Genomic DNA, 27,995 nt, shown 5'->3' with positions numbered 1-27,995 from the left:
ATTATAAATAAATATTTTCCTTTGTTCTACAAGGGTTAGATACTGTGGGATATGATTTAAATAATAAATAGCATCTGTAGTAACAGAAAAGTATGTACCTGGCACATAGTAGGCACCCAATAAATATGTGTTGAATGAATGGACATGGAAGGTGGAGTGAAATGTATGTGTATATGTTGTAAAGGTGGAGGGTGGACCATTCCTTAATGTTGATTCGTAGGAGCTTGTCCCAAATCAGAGAGAAATTCTTCAAACTTATTAGAAGGTAAGAGAATCCCTTCTGAATACCCTTTGCAGGCCCATGGGAGGGAAAGAAGGGCAACCCTAACAACACATTTCCTTCTTTGTGGTTTTTTTGTTTTTTGTTTTGTTTTGTTCTGTTTTGTTTTGTTTGGCATTGCACCATGTGGCTTGTAGGATCTTAGTTCCCCAACAAGGAATTGAACCCATGCCCCTTGCATTGGAAGCTTGGAGTCCTAACCACTGGACTGTCAGGGAAACTCCCAACAACACATTTCTGATTCAGTAGATGGTGCTCTTTAGTAGACTGTTCCTATTCCCAGGGAACCATCACAACCTTGGGTCAACAGAAACAGAGCTGATTGGTTTATTTTGCCAAGTGGGCTGAAAACCCTCAGTTTACCAAGTTTTACAAAATGCACGAGTAGGAGAACCTGCGATTCAGTGATGACTCCTTTGTAAAAACTTAAAATGGTTTCCGTTTGATTTCCAGCTCATAACTTTATATAAACTGGTCCTTGTTCCATCGGGGGAAATGTGGGGGGGGGGGGGGCGGGGTATGTGAAGTAGCCTTAGTGTGGAAAGCCAAAACATGAAAGCAAGCATAATTTTGTTTTGGACAACAGCCAAACTCTGATTTTGCCCCCAGTAGATTACTCAGAGATTTACCATCACCAGTTCTTACCAAAAGTGAAAGAATTTGGCATACAAACAATGTGAAGCATGTAAAAATCTGTGTCTCATTCACATTGTCAGAATAGTGCTCTCGATAGGAAACTGGCCTAAGTGTCTCCCAGTCGGGGATAGTACTAGGTTACTCGTGACTAAGATGTCACGTCTCATGGCTATGTGGATTAGAATACATTCAGAAACATTTTTCAAATTAAACTTTTTCTTCTGTGATTAAACTTTTTCTTCTGTGTAGGCTCACTTGCAACTGTAAGAGATAACACAAGAGAGATGGTGTGTACACTTTACCCAGTTTCCCTGCATGCACTGTGTGCATGCGTCCTCAGTCATGTCTGATTCTTTGTGGCCCCATGGACTGTAGCCTGCCAGGCTCCTCTGTCCATGGAATTTCCCAGGCAAGAATACACCAAGATATTTGTCAGTCTTGCAAGTCAGTAAATCAAATAATACCAAAATATTGAGCAGAAGAAAACAAAGCCTCGCTATGTGATGTTTCTACCTAACTGGTTTTGACCTGCTTCCTCAAGCAGCCTATTATTCAAGGCTGGTTTTAAAGATAAGCTCCAATTTCACTTACAACTCCAAGGTGTTAATGCCTCTTTCTCCTTCCTGGTAAGTTCTGAGGTCAGACAGGCCTCTGGTAAGCCTCTTTCGTTTGTTCAGGGAACGACTCTTAAAGAGCCATTACTCCTAAATCAAAATCACACATCACCACCCCTACCCTGGGGCCAAAACAGGAGATCCTTTGTGTCAGTGATTCTCAACCTGGGCTTCACGTTATGATTCCCTGAGGAGTGTCTAAAAATCTCGTTGCTCAGGCCTTACCCCAGACCAATTCAATTGGAATCCTTTGGGGGTGGGATCAGTATTTTTACAGCTCCCCAGGTGATTCTCTGTGCAGCCAAAGTGGAGACCAGTGGTGTGTGTGGTTGTGAACGCTGTAGCAGACTTCTATATAGGAGAGAATTTTTCTTTGCTGCAGCTTTTAAGCAAATATTTGTGGACTCCTGAGCTTAACCAGATATGATCTCTCTCATGCCCTCTTCCTGTTAGCCTTCCTCTCTCCTGCCCTGCTCTCTCACTCTTCTGCCATCTCCCAAAACCCGGCCTTCACTCTCGCCCCAAATTAAGTCCCTCTTCTTCTTGGCCTCAGTTTCTCTGTCTGTATAACAAGTCTTAAATGAGATGAGGTTTGGAGAGGGCTGGGCTGGCCTCTGATCAAAACCCCTGAGGTTTGTGTGTGTGTGTTGTGAATCATTTTTCTACCCTTATCATATGTCCAGGCTCTGAGTCCTTGGTACCGAGCTTTTCATTTTGTGTTTGCCTGCATGAATCAGAGAACTCCTTGTACTTGCAGCTTATCCTGGGTCAGCAATCTTCTCTTTCAAATTCTAGCCCCGTTGAATCCCCTCCTTTCAGCATCAGTAGGACACCCACCAGCCAAACTGTCCTCTCTTTGGCAACTGTATTCCTTTGGCAAAACTTTACCAAACTCTAGAAAGGACAGAACAGTCTGTAATGGCCTTTGTGGAATGTGAGTTGATTGTGGCAGAAAAAGACATATGAGCCATTGTGGGAATGAAAAATATTTGCACTGAGAATACTGTCTGTGTGCATGATAATAAATTGATACAAATTCTTATTGTGTGAGTTTTTATAGCAATGTACCAGCATGGGCTCTTCTTGGATATAGGATTAATGTTCTCTTTCTCCTACTCCAGCTCCTGTTCACTCTCTCCTTCTTCCACCAAGGCCTTCCCACCCCCTAACCAGGAGAGTAATAATAATTCCCATGTATCTATGGAGCATAACTATAAGAAATGTTTTATGGGATGGTGGGGTCAGGGGACCCCATAACTGCCATCTCAATGTTCCCTGCTATTTCTGTCATTTAATTGCCTGGTTCTTTCAGGGGATCCTCCTCTTACCCCTGACAATTACCCCTAAAACACACTATTATTTGGTTTTAAGCCTTAAGGTTGCAATCTCTGTCCATTCCATTCTCCTCTACCCCTATTCTACTTCATCTCCTGGATGAGGGGTGCATAGCAGAATATGGACTCATCGTGTGTCTTGAGCCCTTGCTGAAAGAGCAATGATGGAGTCATCTGTACTACAAGACTCTAAGCTTTCTTGAGGGACCGCAGCTTTCCTTGATCCATTCAACAAGGCTTTGATGAGCACCTTCTAGAGGCTGGAGACTATTTTAAGGCACTGGAGATACATCAGTGGATACAGCAAAGTCTTTGCCTTTGGAGCTGACATTCTAGTATCATCCTGCATAATCAATGCTTCTGTCCATAAAATGTCTGGGGTATCTGTGCCCTGCTCTATGACCTCATCTCATTGCCTGCATCTTCCTGCATGTCAGTACCTCTTATCCAGATGAGAGTTGCCTCCTGCCTCTTCCTCCTATCCAGCTCACCCTACATATTATCAGGACTCAGTGTTTTGAAACACAGTTTTTATTTTTTTCCCCCATACTTAAAAAAAAATCCCTGAAAGACTTCTACACCCTCACCTCTATTGCCTACCAAATAAAGTCCTTGCCCCTTAGCCTGTCATTTCAAGTCCTCCATGATCTGGCTCTAACCCACTTTTGGAATGTTATCCTCCAACTGTTCCCTTTTATGGATTCTATGTTCTCTGCTACACCTTCTCAACTTGGAAATCTCTGCCTGAAATATTCTTCACCAAGTCTGCCTGTAAAAAGTCTACTTATCCTTCGTGGCCCAGGTCACAGACTCTCTCCGACTACAAGCTCTCTATCTTGGTCTTAATTTGCACAGCATTTTATCCTTCTCCTTTGGCTTCTATCACACTCTGCCTTGTATTGCAGGCAACAATCTAACTTCTTAAACCCAAAGGTGAAATCCTTGGGAACAGGAAAGATACTTTACCCTGGGGGATTATTTTCTCCCTCGAGGCTAGTCTGTGAATCTAATCTAGTCTCCTACCAGGAGAGAGAGACATCTCAGCCTGCTACCAGTGCTGTTTGTCCTACACATCCCAATGTCTCTATTGGGTTTGAGTGGACATGGAGTTAAGATCAGAGCTCATCACCAAAACTCATCAAACAGCCTCTAAGGTAGCTAGATCCGTCTTGGTCTCCTCATGGGAAGAATCGGAGGGAGCTGAGTTTGTCCTTTTGTCATTTCACAGAGGCATTCTTACCACCGCTCACACTATGATCCTCCACCGAGCCGACAGGCTGGAGGTCTGCCCCGCTTTCCTGGGGCCAGAAGTCACCGGGGAGCACTCATGGATTCCCAGCAAGCCTCGGGGACCATTGTACAGATCGTCATCAATAACAAACACAAGCATGGACAAGGTAAGGGACCGGCTTCTTTGGTACCACACCCAGTCAGGGCCTCAGCGGCCCCAGTCTTTGGAGGGCTGGAGCTGGGAAAGGACCCTTTATCCCGTGCATATCAGACATTCCCACATGGATCACTTAGCATCCAGCCTACTATGCTAGTGTGGACAAGTAGCTCCCGGGGACTGTCAGTCCAAAGGCCATAGTTGATATTTCAGGCATATCTGTCCTTACTTAAGGACAAATGGTGAGAAAGCAGTGAATCTAATGCACCATCCAGCATTTTATCCCTTGCCCCTGGGGGTTGAAAGTTATTTGGGAAAGTTCACGGGGGCTTTAACAAGATGAAAGGTGGTTTGTTTTCCATCCAGACACCCAATATTCAAAGGTACTCAGCTCCAAATACTTCTAAATTTCTCATCGGAACCTTAGAAATAGCAATTCTTATCCCTCATTGCCCCAGCTTCTCCTGGGACTCTTGTTGAAGGTACTTATTCCAAGCTCCACACACAGGGATTCTAATTCATGGGAGGAGATTATGCTTAGAAATGAGTAATCCAGTGAGAAATCAGAAACCTCCTGGCTGAGCCACAGGCAGACTGATTAGGTTAGTACCACTGTGTAGCCCACTCGGATGACCAGCTGACTACAGCAGGCATCCACACGAATCCACAGCCCCGTTCCCTCCTGCATATAGTTCTCCACTGAGACCCTGCACTGCACTTCCCTACCACAGCAGTAGTGGGGTGGGGGAGAAATTCAGTCAAACAATTGACTACTTCTTACTTTTCTAGGCATCCTGTCAACCAGCTCACCAGAGCACAAGCTCAGCTGGTTCCTTATTATGAAACCACAAACATGTTTTGTTTCCTTTAAAAGAAAAACAAATCAAAGGCAGTTCTCTGAATGGGTTAAAAGTAATAAATTATTAAACCAAATGATTGAATATCATGGGTGAAAAACAATCCGTTAAAAGAACCCCTACTATAAATCTCAACAAAGCTAGTCAGGCCAAAGCTAGTTGATCACATCTGTTACTAGTTAGATGTAAATTTCAGATTACAGATTTAAAAAAATATTTAATTGCTTTTGAAACTAAGAGGCTTAAAAGAAGAACATTCAAAATAAAACTCTTAATAAAAAATGGTGATGTATTAGCAGAATTGGAAATATTTACTATTGATCTGGGTTTGATTTGAAATTTATTATTTTGAAATTCCAAGGCATTCTGATATGAGTTTATGAAAGGAGAAGGAGGAGTTTAGGTAAAGATGCAGTTTGATTTTCAATCATAAATTGACTTGAATAGATTCCATTTGCTCTGAAAGAATTTCAAAGTCTTAAAAAGCAGGAGGGGAAATGGATTTTGAAAAATCCTAAATCCCATAATTTCCACAGACCTCTTCATTTTCAGGGCAGAGGCTCATCCTTTCATTTCTCCATGTCCTACAAAAGCCCCAGCTGGCTTACATTTATTCGTTACCCCCATTGATTTGGACTCAGTCATTCTCTCCTGACCTTTTTCTATTATAGTTCATTGGAGAGTCACTTGTCCCCACCTCCAACTCCCAACGCCCCAGCTGGATGACTCAAAACCATCTTGAGAATTTGTTGGTGAGGAGAAGGCTGCGTTTTACCCTAGAGAATTGATCTCACTGTATTGCCCTTCAGAGTGTAGGCTCTCACCTAGTCTGGATGATTCCCCTAGTCCAAATGTTTAGGGGAGAGGTAACCTGGCTCTCCATCACTGTGGGTCCTGCCTGCCATGCTCCTATCCCTCCTGCTGACAGCATACTCCTCTGAGATACATCTCCTCTGTCCCTTGCTAGACCCCAAGAGGAGAAACAATAAGACCCCATCATTCTTGAGCCCAGCTTAAGTTTTCCTGAGGCAGAGTCTGCACCCACGTGATCACCTTGTCCAGAAGGGAATGCCGCTGTCTGGCGAGGAGAGAGAAGAGGGATGGATGGGAGAGAGAACAACACATCTGGTCCATCTTGTCCTGTGATTCCATCCTCACTTTATCTCTCTGTAATTCGGTTCTTCTCTGGTTTAGGTTCTTCGAAATCTTTACATAGATTGACCTGTTAGAATGCCTAGTACTTGAGCAGCTCTTGCAGAGGATAGGAAAAGGCAGCCAACATCATCCATATTTCCTAATGTGACCCAGTGGACTTGATGAGAAAGAAATAGCCCAGTGAGTCATCCTTCTGAGGCCATTGTCTTGCAGCCAAATCAGTCAGTTCCTAGAAACGCCCCAAGTGGGGCTCCTTCTCCCACCCTCGCCCCGCCTTAAGTGATAGGACCCACCCTAGAGATGTTGTTGATTTCAATGCCTACAGGTCTCCCCGGGTATGATGAGGTGATGGGAATAATGAGAAACACACCCAGTCCCCGTCATGGCTGGAAATCTCCAGAATGTCTCAGCACTTTCCAAAAGGAGAGAACTCATTCTCAGACCTCCCTGTTTGCAGCATGGGCAGGTCTTACACCGGAGCCTAGCTCTGTGCCTTACCTTAGGAGTCAGATATGTTTTGGTTGGTTTGCACTGAAAGTTGTTCCTCTGACCCTTTCCCTTCATAGGCCCCACGGCCTACAGCCCAAATGCTTGTTCTTGCAAGCCCCAGACGCCCCCCCACCCAGAAAAACCATGGAGCTGGTGCCTTCTCTTCCACTCAATAAATGTGAAACCACCAAAGGGTAGCTGGAGGGCAGGCAGTGATTCACTGTAGCCAAATCTCTACAGTCACTATGAAGAGATGGGATATTACCAAAAGATTAGAGGCAAAAAAAGGCTGCCTTCCACCATTTACCCAGGAGGAGTGGGTCTTTTCCCTTTCAATCTTGTCTCAGCAACTTCTTTCCCATGTTAGAGAGTAAGCTACCACTATTAATCTTCATACCCACCTGTGTTACTAGATCAGATTCTCACAGCATTTGACCTTCTGAAGGGATTTGCTTCAGGATCTGGAAAAACTCAGCACTTCGAGAAGAGCAGTAGTGTTTGCTTCTAGCCTCCCTGGGCAGCAAACATTCCTGGGAGATTTTCATGCCTAGAAGCACATCCACTTGGGCCATCCCAATCCTCTATGGAACTGCAGGTCTGAATGCAGCATTCTAGCGGAAGTTCCTTATCAGACACCCAGGACACATAGAACTCTGCTTTCATGCACCCATTCATTCCTCCATTTAGAGGATATTTATTGATGGCCTACTATGTGTCAGGCCCTTGTGGGCATCCAGAGGCCTGTTGGAGATCTGGAATAATTGCTGACAGTAGAACAAGGCCCATACTCTTTTTGGTTACAGAAGCTGCTCTGTGACCCTATCTCTATGGCCACAACAAGAATGAAGGATGATTGATGTCTTAAGGGGTTCAGGGCTTGGGCTCTGAGTACAGGGGCCCATTTCAGCTCCCTAGCCTTTAATTTCCAGTCCTGCGTTCTCTTCCAGTGTGTGTTTCCAATGGAAAGACCTATTCCCATGGCGAGTCCTGGCATCCAAACCTCCGGGCATTTGGCATTGTGGAGTGTGTGCTGTGCACTTGTAATGTCACCAAGCAAGAGTGCAAGAAAATCCACTGCCCCAATCGATACCCCTGCAAGTATCCTCAAAAAATAGATGGAAAGTGCTGCAAGGTGTGTCCAGGTAAAAAGGCAAAAGGTGCGTTGGTTGGAAGCCCTGCCTTTGGTTGACCAAGATTCCCCACATAGTCATCCTCAATGTTCTTTGAGCATCAGAAACCTGCCGTGTATTTGTAACAGTGATAGTTCTACTAATAACTAATAAGGAGCTACATTTGCTCCCCTTTTGAAGGGCTGATAAGGTGGTTGCTTGGAAGACATTGACTTACCAGAAATTGGCTGGGGATTTGCTGGTGTCTACCACACCTCTGAACCCATGTAGCCATAAAGACCGAACTTAAACCTTGCTTTTCTAAATCCTAGAGAAGTTAGGTTGTTGTGATTATTAGGAAGGACAATAGCCTCCTTCGTTAATATCACCATTTAACTTCTCAAAGCACAATTACTTCCATTTTCTCTTGTAGACAGGATTAGAAATGGGTGGGGTATAGTGGAAGGAGAGTGGGTTCTGGTCCTAAGCTGCTGTGTGACTTTGGAAATGTGCCAGATCAGTTGATATCCAAACTTCCTCAGATACTAAAATCCTATGATATTATCATTTCTCTATTAAAGAAAAGAAAATTAAGGTGTATAAAGTGAAGTGACTTGCCCATAGTCACAGAAATAGATAATAAAACCAAGGCTTGGAACCCAGGTCGCTTCCAGCCCATTGTTTTTTCTAGGCCAGTAGAAGATGTGAAGTATTTGTTTGGTTTTTTTTAATAAAGGCAATCAATTAGTTAAATGGTGGTTTTGGCACACGAGCTAGAGAAAAACACAGTCCATAACATTGGGGTTGACAGAGTACTGGATTGGTGATAAATCATTCTGGCCCTGGCTCTGCCACTGGTTTCCTGTGGGACCTAGAATGAGTCACTTCACCTCTCTGAGCCTCAGTTTCTTTCTCTGTAAAATGCGAGAGTTAGAGTAGATTTCTTATGGCTTTTCCAGCTCTAACATTCTAGGACTGAATGAATTAGTCACTTCCAGGCACATGAATTTATCACTTCTTATGTTTACCTGCAAAGCATTATTATAAACATAGATTTTAAAAAAAGAACAAATGTTTTAAAATGTAGGCAAAGAGTTAAATCATTTATCATTTATACAATTTAGGCAATTCCTCATGAGTAGTAGGTAAACACGAACTTAGTCAATGTATATATGTATTTTGAGCATCTTCAGTAGGCCACTGTTCCCAAACTTCTCTGCACATTGGAATCCCCCAGAGAGCTTCTAAAAATACCTATGTCTCATCCCCAGTGATTATGATTTAAGTCATTTGAGGTGTAGCCTGGGGTTTGGAATTTTAGAAGACCCCCAGGCCTTCTTATCTGTAATTTGCAGACAACTCTGGGAACCACTGCTGGAGGCTCAGGTTGGTTTATAGTCTTGCTAATCAAAGTATGGTTTCTGGACCAGCAGTGCCTGGGAGCTAGTTAGACAGGCAGATTCTCAAGTCCCATCCCAGACCAACTGCATTTTAACAAGATTGCCCAGGTGATTCCAATGCAAATTAAAGTTTGAGAAGCACTGATTTACAGCACAAACAGAATCTTTCTTAATGCAGCAACCTTCATATTCCAAAGTAAAGGGGGCAACATGTGGGTAGGAAGGCCAGGAGCTATCTGATGTGGAGTGAAGGATTGGGGCATTAAGGTTAATGATGAGAGATACTTAGCAGGGACAGGGAGAGAGCACATTCTGCAGATATGAACATGGTGGCCACCCAGCCACGATGACCTTACGACTTCCAAGTTTACTATCTCACTGGAACCCCAAGCCTTTTAGTGTCACTTAGAAGTAGGTCCACCAATACAGTGTTCTCTCCTGTCAAGGGTCTAACACCTAGAATCATAAAAGTAATACAACAAGATAATTTCAGACACAAATTAATAGTTACCTAGACTACCCAGGTAAGTTAAACCCTCCCGCTATATAATATTCCAGTTTGAATTTCACACCTTCAAACCGAATCCCATTTCTGTGTATGGTTAGGATTGGATGGGTGTAGGTGATTCAAACAAGAGGGAAGGAGTCAAAAGGATGTGAGCACAGGACACAGAACAAGTGTTGCCTTTCAGATTAGTGACATTTATTCAAATCTTTATGTTTATCTTTTTCTAAAAAAATTTTATTAATTTTAATTGGAGGCTAATTACTTTACAATATTGTGGTGGTTTTTGCCATACATCAACATGAATCAGCCATGGGTGTACATGTGTTCCACCTTACACTCTTTGGCTAAGCGGTTCTACTAGAAATCCAAAGAAAGTGATCAGAGACATACAGATATATACAAACAAGGATTTTTACTGCAGTGCTGTTTACCATAGTGAAATATTAGAAACAACCTAAAAGTCCACCAGTGTGGAAATGGTTACATAAATTATGGTACATCTGCACTGTGGTGTATTATGCAGCCATTAAAAATCACCATAGAACAAGATTTAATGACACAGAAATATGCTTGCAATATATCTATTAAGTACAAAGAACAAGCTACAAAACAATCTGTAGTTATGATCCCACTACTTGTGTTTATGGATAGCATTGATAATATGCTTAGACCAAAAAAAAAAAAAAAAACAAAACTGGAAGGACATATGGCAGAATGTAGCAGTGGCCATCTTAAGGTAACTGGATGATGGGCAATTCGTATCTTATTCTTTTTGTTTATCTGCATTTTCTAAATTTTCAGCAGTAAATATGTATGACTTTTATAACTAGAAAAAGAAATAAAGGCTTTTATTTTTAAAAACTGCTCTCAGAATCCCAATTGGCAATATCTTAAAGAGTCTCATTGACTAAACCTGTTTCTCTGAAATAGTGGCTTTTCCCACTTTCCCACACTGCTCAGACATGTAGAGATGGCAGACTTACTGGCCAACATGGAGGAGAGAGTGTAAGGATGGGACATGAAGGGGTGAAAAAGGGAAGGTCATGACATCCTCTTGTCCCATTCTGTCACCTGCCCTCAGTGGGCCACACACGGGTGTCTGTGAATTGTAAGTTTCCTCTGATACTCATGTTTCCCTCCAAGAGTCGCTAGCCACGGAGGTGACTTCAGAGCCTCAAGAGGCGTGCACTTGTTCATGCAGCACGCAATTTGGAAACACATATTCTGTGCCTACTGTGTGCAAGACATGGTTCCAGGCACTGAGAATAGGGAGATAAAGCAGACAGACGCAGGCTACTTGCCAGCAATGCTCCTTACATCCTGGCAGGAGAAGAAAGACAATGAACACAAAACCATAAGGTAATTTTCTGTGGTGCTGAGTACCGGGAAGAAAAAAAAACACAGAGATCAGGTAAATGGGACAGGCAGGGTGGAGCATTTTCAAAAAACTGGTAAGGGTCAGCTTCTATGAAGAATGATGTTGAGTAGAGTCCTGAATGATGTGAAGGGGTGAAAAAGGGAAGGTCATGACATCCTCAGCCTCTTAGACAATGACATAAAATTCAGAAGAAAAGGAATAAAGGAGTGAGCAGGGAAGAGATTGACAGAAGAAAGAAGAGTAAATTCAGTTATTCATGCTGAGAATGGAAAAGAGAGAAAATTTGCAAATGATTCAGCCAAAAATTTTCTTAGAACAAATGATTTCAGGGCCCTCCAGTAACAAAGCAAGGTCAAAATATAGGATGTGAGTTTCACCTCTCTCTCGTCTTTGCTCTGGTGGAGGCTGGCCTTGCTTTATGTATCAGTGGCCATCTTCGGAGTTGTGTTGGACTTCTACTGCCTGAAGTTTCCCCAACTCACTCTCAACCCCACCATACCACCCCAATAACTGGAATTCCCATAATGACACTTTCCTTTTGGGTTACAGCAGGAAAAGCTTAAGACTTAAAGCTTGTTTCTCAGGCTGGGATAATACTGATACATCTGCATCAGTCACCCCCACTTCCGTAAGGAATGGTTTCTCAGATTCTTAGTTCTGGAGAGCTCAGGACATGAACATTCTCATGGAAAGTGGTAATGGCCAGAAATGACTTCAGGCATGTCATGCTTCCCTGGAAGAAAATGAAAGTAGGTGAACACGCAGTGATCAGGAAGCCCCTTGAAGTGAAGGGTGTGGAATGAAGAGGTTGCCTGGCAGGTAGTTCAAAAGACACACTCTGTTTATTTACTCTTAATATTTTCACGTGCCAGCCTGAGTGAGTCACTAATGGATTTTGTTGTTTGTCAGTCCCTTGTAGTGAGTAAATTAAGCTCTTGGAGGGGAGGGGTTGTGGGACAGGATGACTTTTCAGGACACTGGGAGAAATTTTTAGCATATTATAGGTACTTGCAGTCCCTTCATGGATTTCTTATGGCAGTTATAGCTATAGTTGGTGAGCAGGATTTAACACATGAACCAGGCTCTCATTCTAAAGCTGGTAATTAATACACAGAGGTTCCTGATACTCTGTGACCTCTTCCCCTCTCCACTCATTTGGAAAGTGCTAGCACACATCCCTTAATTACCTAGCATTTCACCAAAAAAGACCAGCCCACCAAGTAATTAAATTACTGAAAAGAAAGACAAAAGGGGAAAGCAAGCTTGACTCTAGGATAATCTGCAAATTGTGTAATACAACCTGGAGTCACCCAGAGAAGACTAGGATTTTGTCCTTATAAGTGCCCAAATGGTGGTGGGAATGGGAGAGGTAATCAGGTCAGCAAGAGACATGCAATAGCAATTTGATTACAAACTCTAGTCCAGATGCGTCTGATGGGGTAAGAGTGAATCCCCCTAATTAGAGTCACGGGTCCAAAGCACTCAACACCCAATACTTTCATCAGATGTTCTTACAGATGGCTTCTGCACATATTCAAAATCTGTCAGGGTGTCCTCAGCTTTTTTTTGTTGTTACTGATTTGAGCATTGCGCTTTAAATACACAGCCGAAGAGGGTGTTCATTAACTCACTGATAACCAACCAAGGGCAAATTCTTTTGGTAGGGGGCTGAGGAAAGAGGAGCGTAGAGCAGAAGGAGTAAGGAGGCTGGTATCCCTATGCCTGGAAGTTGAAATCCAACAATTTAGTTTATACTTTAAATGATCCATAGTTGAGGGATTTGACCAATTTTTTTGTGTCTTCCAACCGTTCATTTGGCATAGTGTACATATGACTAATCTGACATCTAGGTTTTGGCACTGGTGTTGATCCGGTATTAGCATTCCCCTTGAAAACAAATCAAAGAGCATTCAGAAATGTCAGGCCAATTTGGATAGATCTTTTGGGCAAGTATATGCACATAAATGAGTGTCATAAATGTTTTCTAAGTATACCTAAATGATGTCAGGGAAGTTAACCGAGGCCTTCCATCAGCCCATTCCTTGGGTTTCTGTTGGCCAACCATGATCCTGACCCAGCATGGAAAATCCTCTGTTCCCTTAAGTGCCCAGCACCTTTGTATCTGGTCACATTCTTCCTCTTCGTGAAGCTCCACTTTTCAAGTTTGGGGCTGGTGTTCTGTCATCACGTGGACTTAAAGGTCACGTGCTCTTTTGTGATCTGGTGACTGTTACAGGGGCAGTGAAATGTTGGTGGGATTTCTATCTCTGTAGGAATGTCCTTGTAGATTGTCCACTTTTGATGCTTGCGCAGTGCTGTGAATGCTGAGATTACATAAATTCAGAGGTTTGCTTTGACTTTTGGAAAACCATGACAAGTCTCTACTCGCTTCCTGATTCCAGAAGAACTTCCGGGCCAAAGCTTTGACAGCAAAGGCTACTTTTGTGGAGAAGAAACAATGCCCGTGTATGAGTCTGTGTTCATGGAGGATGGGGAGACCACCAGAAAAATAGCACTGGAGACAGAGAGACCGCCTCAGGTAGAGGTCCACGTTTGGACCATTCGAAAAGGTAAGTCAGATGACATTAATCTCTTGTTATTGTTGTTGTTGTTTTGTAAGGGGAACAAAGGGAAGGAAGGGAAGAGTCACTTTCGTTTTTCTTCAACCTGTTCCCCTGTTTCGGTCAGAAGATTTCCCATTTGCTTAGAAATGAACACATGACTCACACAGTTGCTATTGTGGCCTTTAACTGTGACCTGGGCTAAAAAGTAAGTATTGACCATAGGGGTTTGTTGTCTTTCTCACACAACCAAGGCTGGAGGAGTGGTTCTTAACCCTGGCTGCACATCGGACTCATCTGGGAAGGTTTTTATGTACCCAATGCCTGATCCTACCCACAGAGAGTCTGACTAATTGTCCAGGAGTGGGGCTTGGACTTAAGGGTTTGTTCAGAAAGCTCCACAGGTGATTCTAGTGTACAGCCAGGATTGTAAACTTCACAAATGTAGTCGTCTATTGTTTCCAAGATGAAGCTTAACAAACATGAAAAATGCATTCATTCAGTGCCAAGCAGAGTCTCGAATCATACTGGGACCTCTTGCCTCAAGAACATTATAGTCTCACTGGAGGGACAATCCCAGGCATGAGATCCCATTCCTTTCCTGATTACTCACATTGACTGCCCAAGCAAGCCACATTCTGTTCATTGTGAACCTTCATCTATTCAAATCACCCCATAGCCACAAGACTAAGGCTGATCTACTCTGGTCAAGTTTTCAAGGACTCCAAGTGTAGAGGTGACATTTCAATTGGGAAATAATGTACATCCTTTTGCAACTGGATCCCACCTAAGGCTCGAGAGTGCTCAAACTTGAGTAAGTTTTGACATCATGCAAGATGCTAGGGTAAGACACAGCTACCTTGTCCCATCCAAGAAATGTGAGTGCAGTCAGCCAAGGGGAGTATCTAAACACTTGTGTTTCTAACAAATAGCCGGATGATGCTGCTACAGGCAGTACTTGGACCCATCCTTTGAGGAACAACTGCTCTAGTATTTGTGGACCTTTTTTTGGTCTCCCTTCTTTCTCAGAAGAACAGGAACTTCTCTCTACCCTTTAAAAATATGCTAGAACACACATATAAGGCTCAGCACTGTTTACTTTTGCTTTTGACCTAGGAATGTTGGTTTGCCATCTCTAACTCCTTAGCTCCTTAGTCACCAGGACTAAGCACTGTTCTGTTGGCTTCCCTACTGGCATTGCCCCACAGAGGGGTGTGGACACTTTTCAACTGGTTACTATCACCTATAAACAACCTGTTGTACACAACACTGGGTCATCAAAGATCTGTGCCTGCTGGACAGAGGAAAACCCAGGTTCCATGTCTGCTGCTCCCTGTAGACCTCTGGAGGATTATTTAAGTGGGCTGGTAACATTGCTCCTTAACTGCAAGGCAGTTTTCTATTGTTTGCATGTTATTCTGATGAAAGCTATTTGAGCAAGGTTGAGACTGTGGGAGCCCGGTTATTTTCACTCTGCCCATTTTTATAAGGGAAAGCGAAAGGAGCTATGATTGTTTCCCAAAGGAAAATATGCTTTCTGGGGAGTTTAGAAAGTGGGATGGCTTCTCCATTTACACAAATGACCCGTGTGCAAAGCCCGCTTCAAGTTCTCACTGCCAAGCCAGGGGGGCAGCCCAGTGGCTTGGCAGGACATAGCCAACTCAGACTGGGGGCAAGGGCAGAATGCCTTTGGCTACAGAAACTCCAACCAGCACCCATGCTTGATTCCCTGTGGGTTTGTCCAGGAATGGGTCCCACGATCAGCAGCTCTATCTCCCTTATCTCCATCCTCTGGAGAACCAGGGGGAAGGTCAGTGAGTCAAGAAAACAAAAGCAGTTAATTATAACCCTTGAGCCAACCAAGTTCCTAGTTAAGCACATTACACAGCCCAGCTCGAGACTCCTAAGCCCCAGTAATGAGATGATATGCTTAGCTCAAGCAGAAAACAGCATTGCTGGTTCCAGACAGCACCTGACCACCTGCCTGATTTTTTGCTTGGCCCCAGGCATCCTCCAGCACTTCCATATTGAGAAGATCTCCAAGAGGATGTTTGAAGAACTCCATCACTTCAAGCTGGTGACCAGGACAACACTGAGTAAGTGACAACTGTCTTCATTCTTCCTTGGAAAACACATCTAGTTTTCCATGTCTTGTCTCCCCAACTGAAGTACCAGCTGTGTTCTCACTGAACAGGAGCAATGCTCCACATCAACTCCAATCCAGATGTGGAGACCTCACATCTGGAAAGCTATGATCTCACTGATGGGGCTAAGAGAGACAGAGAAGATGACTGCATATCGATTCTTGGGTTGTCTCAAAGCTCTGTTTGACTCCTTGGAACTTCCCTGGGTGGTCATGTTTCTTTAAAACCACTCAAGCCTAATAGCAACTCTCCCACTTTCTATGCTAGGTGGAGCCTGGGACTAGATCCTGCTAGGCACTGCGGGAGGGTGGGAGGTGGGGGGAGGGAGTGAGAGGACTTCTAAAGGAATAAAAGGCACAGAATTTCTATCCACTGGGAATTCTAATGGGTGAGACAGAACATGAAAGTGCATTCATTATGAATTAGTATACTTCTGAAGAGTTAAATACCTAAGTGTTCTGGGGAATCTGCGAAAAACAATGAGATGAGAGCCAGGTGGGCTTAGTCGGGGAGGAGGTGGGTTTTGAAAGAGAAAGGTGTGACTGGGCAACAGGTCAGGAAATCAGTCCAAGGAGAGGGTACAGCCTAAGAGAAGACTCAGACAGGAGCAAACAAGAAATGTGGGTGTGGGTGACAAAGAATCACAAAGGCCACATAGGTTGCACAGAAAGATGAGACAAGTTGGAGGTAGGAACTAGAGGGCCTGGAAGAAGCCAATGAGAAGTTGAGATAGCAGGCAAGAAGCATGGGTAGTTGCTGCAAACTTATACACAGTGTATCAAGTGTATGAAGATGGTGCCTTGGAAAGATGTTTCTTGGCTCTCAGATGCATTTATTAAGCATGTATGACTTTGAGAAGCCTATTCTAAAGAAGCCAGTTGTTGTTGTTCCATTGCTCAGTCACATCCGACTCTTCATGAGCCCATTGACTGCAGGATGCCAGGCTTCCCTGTCTTTCCTTCCTCAGATTCATGTCCATTGAGTCAGTGATGCCACCCAACCATCTCATCCTCTGTCGCCCCCTTCTCCTGCCCTCAGTCTTTCCCAGCATCAGGGTCTTTTCCAGTGAGTCGGCTCTTCACATCAGGTGGCCAAAGTATTGGAGCTTTAGCTTCAGCATCAGTCCTTTCAATGAATATTCAGGATTGATTTCCTTTAGGATTGACTGGTTTGATCTCCTTGCAGTCCAAGGGACTCTCAAGAGTCTTCTCCAACACCACAGTTCAAAAGCATTAATTCTTTGGTGCTCAGCCTTCTTTATGGTCCAACTCTCACATCCATACATGACTACTGGAAAAACCATAGCTTTGACTAGATGGATCTTTGTTGGCAAAGTGATATATGCCACACTTAGAAGTTGTACTTGATCTCCAGACCAGAGAACCCCAGTGGGGGTTTTTAAGCAAGTGAATGATGCATTCATATCTGGTTTTTAGAAAGTGGTACTTGCTATATGGGGTGGAAAGTGGGTTTCTAGCAAGAGAGCTGGTGATTGTCTATAGGAAGCTGTTAGACTGTATTAAGTCAGTTAGACAGGGGAGGAGGGGTCCCTGTGGGGGGCTGAAGTTACACCATCAAGATCAGGTGCAAAGAGAGAGATGAGTTTAGAATGACTCCAGTATTAGCAACTTAATAGATTGAGTGAAGAGTAATAACCATTCACCAGTAGGAAACTAGAGAATGAGAATTGGTGAAAAAATGAGTTTTATTTGGAACATGTTTGAAGTCCATCTGAGCAAAGTTATCCAGTAGACATCTGGACATAGGATTGGTAAGGTCAAGTGTTTATTCTGCAGGAGATGAGTAGACAGCTAACTGGACGGTAGGAGAATTCAAACAGAATTGGAAGTTCCTGTGAGTCGGAAATAAAGGAGGCAGAGTCTAGGATCCCACAATCAATAATGTGACTTTTGAAATTACCAATTAATTTCAGAGAACATATTTTTGTTCATACTATGAGCCAGGCATTGTGCTAGGCACTGGGGCACTTGGAAGATGGTTTAAGCAAACTCTTCCCATCTCAGTTAGGATTGGGGGTGTATAATGGAGGTAGATGATGTGTTCCTTTGTGTGCAGCTGAAGGTGGTGAGTGATGAGATGATCCTGCAGAGTCACCTGGGGACAGAGAAGTGCAAGCCTGACCCTGTGTATAATGTGCCTGGCATCCTGGTGCACTGCAGGGCTTCGATGGAAGCTGCTTTCTTACATGACCCATCTCCCCTTTCCCATCAAATCTGAGAGACTAGGAAGAAGTGAAGAATCCAAGTGAGAGAGGAGCAGCAAGATGGGAGGCTGTAAGAAAGGGGGGACGTGATCTCCTGTGGTGAGAGAAAGAAAAGAGGTTCAATGTCAGTTCTGGATTAAGACGAGCTTGCTGACCTTGGACAAGAGGTTCTGTAAGTGGCAACATTGTGGGGATGAAAGGAAGACTGAAGAGGGTATGCAGGTGGGCGTTTTGTTAGGAAGCCTATTTGCCAGAGCAGGATGATAGCAGGGGAAGGAAGATCATGCCACGGAAGGACCAGGAAAGTTAGAAAAGGGATGGTTCAGAGACCTCTGGTGATTTCCAGCGCTCAGCACAGGGTACATGCTCAAAACCACTTGCTCAGTTAGCATGGCTGGAGGGAGGATAGAGAAGTTGGTAGGGACACATTGGAAATGTGGACACTTCTGGGGGAGGGGGGAAGAAAACAGGGACTGGAAGGCGACCAGAATAAGGATGACAGGAAACAGAAGGGATGCAGTTGTGTTCTCCCAGAGCAGAGAGGGGTCCCCTGGTGGATGTGATGCTGGAACTCTCTGCAGAGCAGGGGAGGCTTGCTAAGGGCGGGATGAGGCCAGCATGTGGGCATAAGACAAAACAGAGGGGAAAGTTGGGGTTTTTTTTTGTATATATTAATCAAGTTTAATGACAAGTAAATTAAAAAAAAGATTGACTCAGTCTAAAATAGATCAATAGATGAAGCAAGCACTATTTTACCAGTTCTTTGCAAAGGGCCTTCAAGTTTCTATGTTCTCATTCTTAGCATTTAGTATCCATTTAAATGTATCTAGAGTGCTTTTGTTTTATTTTTTAATTGGAGGAAAATTGCTTTACAATGTTGTGATGGTTTCTGCTGTACAACAATGCAAATCAGCCATAATTATACATATATCACCTCCCTCTTGAGCCTCCCTCCCTTCTCCCCTCCCACCCCCCTAGGTCATCACAGAGCACCAGGCTGGGCTCCCTGTGTTATATAGCAACTTCTCACTAGCTATTTATTTTACACATGGTGTATATATATCGATGCTACTTTCTCCATTTGTCCCACTCTCTCCTTCTGTCACTGTGTCAAGTCTGTTCTGCCTGCATCTCCATTCCTTCCCTGCAAATAGGTTCATCAGTACCATCTTTCTAGATTTTATATATATATATATATATATATATGTTAATATACGATATTTGTTTTTCTCTTTCTGACTTACGTCACTCTGTATAACAGGCTCTAGGTTCATCCACTTCACTGGAACTGAGAGGGGAGAGTTTTTGACAAAGTGTGGCAGGAATAAAGAAACGAGTAGTAAACAATCAAGTAACCAAAACTAATATTCAGGCCTCAGAGAGTAAGCCAAGCCCCAGGAATGCACCAGGTACAGGTCCCCAAAGTGCCTTATTTGACCTAGTGCTACCTAAAAGCTAACGATCTTATAGTGAAGCAAGTCCTAAATGCTAACTAAGTAGACTGTAAAAATCCCAAGAATAACACTTAGGTTTTACTCTTGGGATTCTGACAAATGCTGTGTGTTGAAATGAAGGCCCTGTGACCCATGTTCCATATCCATCCCCAGGAAAGTGTTTCAGGGTCTGTTTTGCTGAAGGTTCATGACGCCTGTCTTCAGGCTCTCCTGGAGGATCCGTGAGCGTACAGGGAAGGCTTGGGTGTGTCAGTTCTGCTCCTCATTGGCTCTGCCCTCCTCTCACATCTCTGGGCCGCTTTGTGTTTGCCTTTTAGGCCAGTGGAAGATCTTCACTGAAGGAGAAGCCCAGATCAGCCAGATGTGTTCAAGTCGTGTGTGCCGAACGGAGCTTGAAGATTTGGTCAAAGTTTTGTACCTGGAAAGGTCTGAAAAGGGCCACTGTTAGACAAGACAGACAGTATTGGATAGAGTAAAGCAAGAAAACTCAAGCTGCAGCTGGACTGCAGGCTTACTTTGCTTAAGTCAACAGTGTCTTAAAACCCCAAAATCAAATGCAGTCAATTATTCACGCCGTGCACAGCATAACTTGCTCCTTTATTGGAGTGGTATGTCAGCCCTTAAACATCTCCTCCGAAGAGACTAAAAGAGTTTTGAATTCTCTGTGGGAGGAAGAGGGCTAGGACGCCACAACACTGCTCTAGTGTCTGGGAGAATCACATTTCTTTACAGGTTAAAGAGTAAACAAAACCCCTGGGTTTCTATCTAGAAAGTTATTCCAGTGAAAGAAAGAGAAGGGAATTGCTTAGTAGGAGTTCTTTAGTACAGAGAAAATATTAGTATGAAATTCTTCTCTTTGAAATTTAGAATGTCTTGTGTTTAAAAAAAAACTTCCCATATTCACACACACACACACACACACACACAGGTACACATACACATGTGTGCACACACACACATACTGAACTACAGCCTTCATTCTGAGGCAAGACTAGTGTAGACTCTCCCCTTCTTTCTCTTCTTTGTCTTTCTCTTTCTTCTCTTTCTCTTTCTCTTTCTTCTTTCCTGACTCCCAAGTAACTTGGAGGCAGTTGGCACCCAGGAGATAAATAAGGAGTTGTGAGCAGAAGGCTCTGCCCTTGGGTCGATGATGTGGTTGTTGATGGCACCGATTCTGGAAGGAATAAGAACACCATTTCATGGCTGCCTTCACTTTGAGGTGGAAAAGAACTTTTACCTTATGACACCACTTCTCTTTTCTCCCTAAACCTCCATAAAGAAGTTAGAATTGAAAAAAAAAAAGAAGTTAGAATTGAGTAAAACTTTTAGAAAGTGAGTCTACATAAAAGAAAATAATTATTTAAGAAAAGAGTTGCTAGAAGTCAGCAAGGTCAGCCATGTGTTTTCAAGTCAACAAAACTTACCAATTAACAGCTCAATCCTCACTTATTGTCCTGAAGTCATAGTTCTCTAGTCCAAAAATTTTGGTTAAATGATGAAATTCTAGAAGCTTCTTAAAAGGGCAGTTTCTCTTCTCCAATTACAGGAGTTGGTTTTTACTTGGCAAAGGGACTCCATCCTCCCAAGCTTCAGTTAGGAGAATTATCGCTCACTGGGGGAAATGGGGATTCTGATAACAATCCTTATCCTAAGCTTTCCTACCATTCTCCTCTCATGCACCAACCATGAATCTGAATCATGGATCCCAATGAGGGCTGCTCCAAAAATGTCTCTTTGAAGCCTAATACCAGAGCCCAAGTGATCCATTCTGAGGGAAAACAATAAATTCTCCACAGCAGGAATCTCAAACCTGCTCTCTAGATTTATCTCCTCAGGGGGTGCCTGGATGAACTCTAGTGAATACTTAAATATTAAAGACTGAGAAATCCCATTTTTCCTACTCTGTGACCATAGGTAAGATGAACATTTTTTTGTTATTTGACACCAATAGGGAAAAATGTAAAAGGTCCGGTCTTTATGGCAACCTGGCATAAAGGAGTCTGTTCTCATCAAAGAGACACAGAGGCCTGGTGGCCAGGCCTTCAGGGGAGCAGCCTCTCAGACACATTGTTCTTGAGAAGGGGAGGGGAAGGAAGGAGGACATCCAGAGTATTAGTGGTGGGGGTGTGGGGGTTGTACATTAAGCAGCTGCTGTCTCCCACCCAGAGGTGGCAGTATTTCCATAGTGTGGAACCAAGTCATTGGATCCTGAGGCAGTGGTGATTCCCCTTCTGACTCAGCCCCCAAACCTTCCCACCCAGGTGTTCTCTGAAAGCTCAACCTAGAAGGAACACCCAGGGAGCTTCCCTAGATAGACTTTTGCCCGCAGGCACCGGGACACACCTTGGCCAGGCGCAGTGTGAAGCAGGACCTGGGGTGCTGGGCGAGGCCAATGTAGAAACCCTCCAATGTTCGGTGTTGCAGAGAGAAAAGAGGCCGAGCTGCCTGTACTTAGTAGAGAGGAATGGATGTGGTTCTTCTTGTGTATTTATTTGTACCATAAACACTTGGAATAAGCAAAGCCCATAAGTACCACTTAGCAGCTGTAGCCATTTTCTAGTTAACTCATGTAAACAAGTAAGAATAACATAACAGTATTACCCTTTCACTCTTCTCACAGGACATGTACCTAAATAGGGTACTTATTTATGTAGTCACTGTATTTCTGGATTTTTAAATTAATAAAATGTTCATTTAGAAAAATCTTGTGCAGGAATGTCATGTGAGTGATTGACTCTGGGCAGCACGGACCTCGGGCTGGGTAACCGGTGATGAGGGCTTGGCTTTTGCACACTCAGCCTGACACCCCTCTCACACTATAGCCTCGTGGTTAGGAGTGAGAACTTTGCAGTCAGATGACCTGAGTTTTTAATCCCAGTTCCACACTTAGCAGCTGTGTCAGTCACCCCAGTTATAAAATGGGGATGATAGTGGTACCGTCGACCTTGGCCTGCAATCTTGCAGTGAAATTTAGTTCTGTCAGTTCATGTTAGGTGATTAAACTAGTGTCTGGTGTATAGTGAACATTTACTCATGGCCATGAATGTTCAAAAATGGCATGGCACTGAAAATGGCCATTGATTTATGGCTTCTATTTAGGCCAAGACATTTAAGAGCCTGGGGACAGAAGGCCATTGACATGAGTTTCAAGAGGGCCTCAATTTTGGTCTGCTGCTCGGTGGCAAATTTGCATAGGGAACAAAGGAAAAGTATTGTCACATATTTCGATCCAGACTAAATTCCCTCAAACTCTTATACCAGCTAAATTAGTTCTATCACAGAAGTCAAGATACAAGAGATCTGCAATGTCAAATTATATAAGGTCAGAAAAGGAGACTGTGCTTAGTTGCTCAGTTCTGTCTGACTCATTGCAACTCTTTGGGCTATAGCCTACCAAGCTCTTCTGTCCTTGAAATTTTCCAGGCAAGAACACTTGAGTAGGTTGCCATTTCCTTCTCCAGAGGATCTTCCCAACCCAGGGATTGAACCTTCATCTCCTGTGTCTCCTTCATTGCAGGCAGATTCTTTACCCTCTGATGTATTGGGGAAGTCCCTTAAAAAGGCTACGTGTGACATGGTTAGATAGCATCAATGGACATGAATTTGAGCAAACTCCAGGAGATAGTGGAGGACAGAGGAGCCTGGTGTGCTGCAGTCCATGGGGTCACAAAGAGTTGGACATGACTTAGTGACTGAACAACAGCAACAGAAAAGGGCACATTGATGTTAGCAACACAGAGGTCAGTGGTGGTGAAATACTGGGGAAGTGATAGGAGCAGAGGCCAGAAGTGAGTAGGGAGATGAGCAATTGGAGGCAGCAGCTTGAGGCAACCCTTTGTTTGCTGTCTTTAGTCACTCAGTTATGTCTGACTCTTTCCAACCCTATGGGCAGTAGCCAGCCAGGCTCCTCAGTCCGTCGGATTTTCCAGGAAAGAATACTGGAATGGGTTGCCATGCCATCCTCCAGAGGATCTTCCTGACACAGGGATTGAACCTATGTCTTACGCGTTGCAGGCAGATTTTTTTTTTAGTCACTGAGCCATCAGAAGCTAAAGGAAGAGCAGAAGAAAGATATGAGGTCAAGGGAAAATTTTTGTCTTAAACATGGGAAATGTTTGGCCATGTCTGAATATTGAAGGGAGGGATCCTATAGAGAAGAAAACATGGAAAGTGATGGGCAAGTCAGGTTAACTTGCTGTTTGGGTTGCATAAGAAGCCACACACCCACACAGAGCCCTTGCCCGCAACCCAGACAAATTTTTGGCCTTTGACTGCCAACCCCTTACTGTGAATTAGCTACACCTAGTTCCCATCATCTCTCTTAGCTTGGTCCCACTTTATACCTGACATACTTTCTTCTGGAATGATGGGCTGTAAATCCCGATAAACACCTCCATTGGGGGAACCACAAACCAGACACCTTGGCTCCACCTGGGGTGTTATAATTTCCCTGATAACCCACATCCAAATTTCACCAAGTCCTACCCATTTGATCCCCTAAATATAGCCCATGTTTATTGCCTTTTGCCCTTATCTTCCTCTTGCAGGGTCTTTTCCTTCCTATAGTTTTTACTCCCCTCCTCCAAGGGAGTCCCAGGAATCTCCTGAGATCCTCTCATATGGGTTCAAGGACAAGTCCTGCCTGCCACCACATTACCTACCCTTTTAGTTTTTCCTTGCTTTGGCACTCCTCTGCGAAGGGCACTGTTGGAAAAAAGATGGCTGTCTACTGCCTCCATCAGCACATCTGTCCTGACAGTCACCATGGCCACCAGCTGTGACATTACAGGTGGGTGTGCCTTGTGCTGGCCTAGAGGTGCCACCGTATTGGTGGTGTTCTGGAGCCCTCAGTGTTCTACAGTGCCAAGGTATCCTGTGCACAAGTGGAGAGAAGGCCCTCCTCCCTCCCCCTGAACTGTTATACCTTGTCACCTTACACGAAAACAGTTTACACAGAGTTGGTGCATATATATTGTGTGGACCAAAGCATAGTCTGCTTGTGTTTGAGTCTCCTAGAGTTTTTAAGGAAACAAACCTTTAACAAGCCCTTTAGTTTCCACTTTCAGCTTTCCTCAGGGCTCAGTTGCCAATATGGAGAGGTTCTGCTGAATACAGGCACCCTCATTCTATCCTGCTCCAAGGCTATGGCATACGTTATAAATTAAAGGTTTGTGGCCACCCTGTCTCAAGAATGTCTCTCAGTGCCATTTTTCCAACAGCATTTGTTCATGCTTTGTCTTTGAGTCACATTTTGGTAATTGTCATGATATTTCAAGCTGTTTCATTACTCTTATATTTGTGATTGTGATGTGTGGTCAGTGATCTTTGATGTTACTATTGTAAGAAGATTGCGTGTGTTCGTGCTCAGTCGTGTCTGAATCTTTTGCGACCCTGTGCACTGTAGCCTGCCAGGCTTTTCTGTCCATGAGATTTCCCAGGCAAGAATACTGGAGTGGGTTGCCATTTCCTTCTCTAGGGAATCTTCCTGACCCAGGGATGGAACCCGCATCTCCTGTGTCTCCTGCATAGGCAGGTGGATTCTTTACCAGTGTGCCACCAGGGAAGCCCATTGTAAAATGGTTACAACTCACCAAAGGCTCAGATGGTCGTTAGACATTTTTACCAATAAGGCCTTTTTTTAAAATTAAGGTATGCACATTGTTTTTTTAGACATAATGCTGTTGCACACTTCAGAGAAAGCACTAGAGTGTAAACATAACTTTTATGTGTACTCGAACCAAAAAAAAAAAATTGTGTGCTTTGCTTTATTGGCATATTTGCTTTATTGCAGTAGTCTGGAACCGAACCTGCAATGTCTCTGAGGCCTGCCTGTATAAACCTGTAAGACAGATGTGAGTTTGTTCCCCTCATCCCTCTTTCCTTTGGTGCACATGGACTGCTTTTATTCCCCAGTGAATCCCTCATGCAAACTGACTTCAGGGGGCCCATCCCACCAATCTGCCAAACAAGGTCTGATATCTCTGAATCCTCTAAGCAGAGGAGAGAAGTCCTTGAATGCAGAGCCCTGGCCATAGCATGCAGTCTTCCAAATAGTTCATATACAACTTTGTGCCTTTGCGTATGTGTTCCCACCACTAGTATATTCTTTCTTCTTCTTTGCCTGGCAAACTCCTACTCATCCTTCAAGACCCAGTCCAAATGTCACCTCCTCTCTGGAGCCTTGCCTGCCCCCCAGTAGTTTAGCACCATTTTCCATTTCTCCCTATGTACTCTATCCTCCAACATGCCAAATCCATTTTCCAGATACTTACTGGGTCCTTACTACTTTTGTGTCTTCGCACACAGCTCCATTTGCCTGGAACATTCATCCTCTGATGTTTCTACTTCACAAACACCTACTCAGTTTTTAAAACTCCTATTGCTCATCTCCGATCTTGTCCACCTCTTTTAGGCACAGATAATTGTCACCCTAGGAAATAACAACCAAAACACTTGCCAGCCACTGTAGTCATCAATTGACATGCATGTTTTCCCAGTTAATCCTTGGCACAGCCTTATAAGATAGTTCCTATTACTGACCTTATTTTAGAAATGAGGACAGTGAGTGCCTTCACCTTTTACATGCCTTCATGTGTTAAAATTTGAAGCATTTGCCCAGCCACAGTCTCCCTGATGAGTCTGGAGAACTCCAAGAGGGTAGGGACCCAGTACCCAGCACTTCCAGACATTCAATAAATATTTGCCAAGTGAATAGTTGATGTGATGAGATACTTTCTCCAGTTGGGAAAGAAAGCAGTCTGGAGATTAAATATCCAGAGGCAAGGCTAGCCTTCAGGACATTTTCTCTGTACCTAAGGAAAATGATGGAAGTAAAGTCCAATGCTGTAAAGAGCAATATTACATAGGAAGCTGAAATGTTAGGTCCATGAATCAAGGCAAATTGGAAGTGGTCAAACAGGAGATGGCAAGAGTGAATGTTGACATTTTAGGAATCAGTGAACTAAAATGGACTGGAATGGGTGAATTTAACTCAGATGACCATTATATCTACTACTGTGGGCAAGAATCCCTTAGAAGAAATGGAGTAGCCATCATAGTCAACAAAAGAGTCCAAAATGCAGTACTTGGGTGCAATCTCAAAAATGACAGAATGATCTCTGTTCGTTTCCAAGGCAAACCATTCAATATCACAGTGAAGTGAGTGAAGTCGCTCAGTTGTGTCCGACTCTTTGTGACCCCATGGACTGTAGCCTACCAGGCTCCTCTGTCCATGGGATTCTCCAGGCAAGAATACTGGAATGGGTTGCAATTTCCTTCTCCAGGGGATTTTCCCGGATTTTCCCAATCGAACCCAGGTCTCCCGCATTGCAGGCAGACGCTTTAACCTCTGAGCCACCAGGGAAGCCCACAGTATCCAAGGAATATCACAGTAATCCAAGTCTATTCCCCAACCACTAATGCTGAAGAAGCTGAAGTTGAACAGTTCTATGAAAACCTACAAGACCTTCTAGAACTAACACCCAAAAAAGATGTCCTTTTCATTATAAGGGACTGGAATGCAAATGTAGGAAGTCAAGAAACACCTGCAGTAACAGGCAAATTTGACCTTAGAGTACAGAAGGAAGCGGGGCAAAGGCTAATAGAGTTTTGCCAAGAGAATGCTGTGGTCATAGCAAACACCCTCTTCCAACAACACAAGAAAAGACTCTACTCATGGACATCACCAGATGGTCAATACCTGAAATCAGATTGATTATATTCTTTGCAGCAGAAGATGGAGAAGTTCTATACAGTCAGTGAAAACAAGACCTGGAACTGACTGTGGTGCAGACCATGAACTCCATATTGCCAAATTCAGACTGAAATTGAAGAAAGTGGGAGAAAACCACTAGACCATTCAGGTAAGACCTAAATCAAATCCCTTATAATTATACAGTGGAAGTGAGAAATAGATTTAAGGGACTAGATCTGATAGAGTGCTTGAAGAACTATGGATGGAGGTTTGTGACATTGTACAGGAGACAAGGATCAAGACCATCCCCAAGAAAAAGAAATGCAAAAAGGCAAAATGGTTGCCTGAGGAGGCCTTACAAATAGCTGTGAATAGAAGAGAAGCAAAAGGCAAAGGAGAAAAGGAAAGATATACCCATTTGAATGCAGAGTTCCAAAGAATAGCAAGGAGAGATAAGAAAGTCTTCCTCAGTGATCAATGCAAAGAAATAGAGGAAAACAATAGAATGGGAAAGACTAGAGATCTCTTCAAGAAAATTAGAGATACCAAGGGAACATTTCATGCAAAGATGGGCACAATAAAGGACAGAAACACTATGGACCTAACAGAAGCCAGAATATATTAAGAAGAGGTGGCAAGAATACACAAAGAACTATACAAAAAAAGGTCTTCAAGACCCAGATAATTATGACGACGTGATCACCAACATAGAGCCGTACGTCCTGGAATGCAAAATCAAGTGGGCCTTAGGAAGCATCACTACAAACAAAGC

At 43.6% G+C, this 27,995-nt stretch overlaps 1 protein-coding gene across 8 annotated transcripts in view; it reads left to right on the top strand.

Annotated features, from left to right (window-relative positions):
- The window catches only part of CHRDL1 (chordin like 1), a 127,784-nt gene extending 105,551 nt beyond the window's left edge, over window positions 1-22,233 (top strand). For 5 of the 8 annotated variants that reach the window (XM_070462230.1, XM_070462235.1, XM_070462231.1 and 2 more), the window contains 5 exons: window positions 4,093-4,261; window positions 7,700-7,909; window positions 13,550-13,717; window positions 15,715-15,804; window positions 19,848-22,233. In XM_070462230.1, coding sequence (XP_070318331.1) covers window positions 4,093-4,261; window positions 7,700-7,909; window positions 13,550-13,717; window positions 15,715-15,804; window positions 19,848-19,978 — 768 coding nt within the window. In that variant the 3' untranslated portion in view covers window positions 19,979-22,233. The remainder of the gene's footprint in view (window positions 1-4,092; window positions 4,262-7,699; window positions 7,910-13,549; window positions 13,718-15,714; window positions 15,805-19,847) is intronic. The other 3 variants (XM_070462233.1, XM_070462234.1, XM_020903561.2) reach the window with 1 other exon arrangement.
- Window positions 22,234-27,995: the final 5,762 nt, after the last annotated feature.

This window comes from Odocoileus virginianus, unplaced genomic scaffold (genome assembly GCF_023699985.2).
Source record: "Odocoileus virginianus isolate 20LAN1187 ecotype Illinois unplaced genomic scaffold, Ovbor_1.2 Unplaced_Scaffold_1, whole genome shotgun sequence".
NCBI classification, from domain to species: Eukaryota; Metazoa; Chordata; class Mammalia; order Artiodactyla; family Cervidae; genus Odocoileus; species Odocoileus virginianus.
Note: the sequence above shows the minus strand (reverse complement) of the source record. Positions and strands in the feature narration are given on the sequence as shown.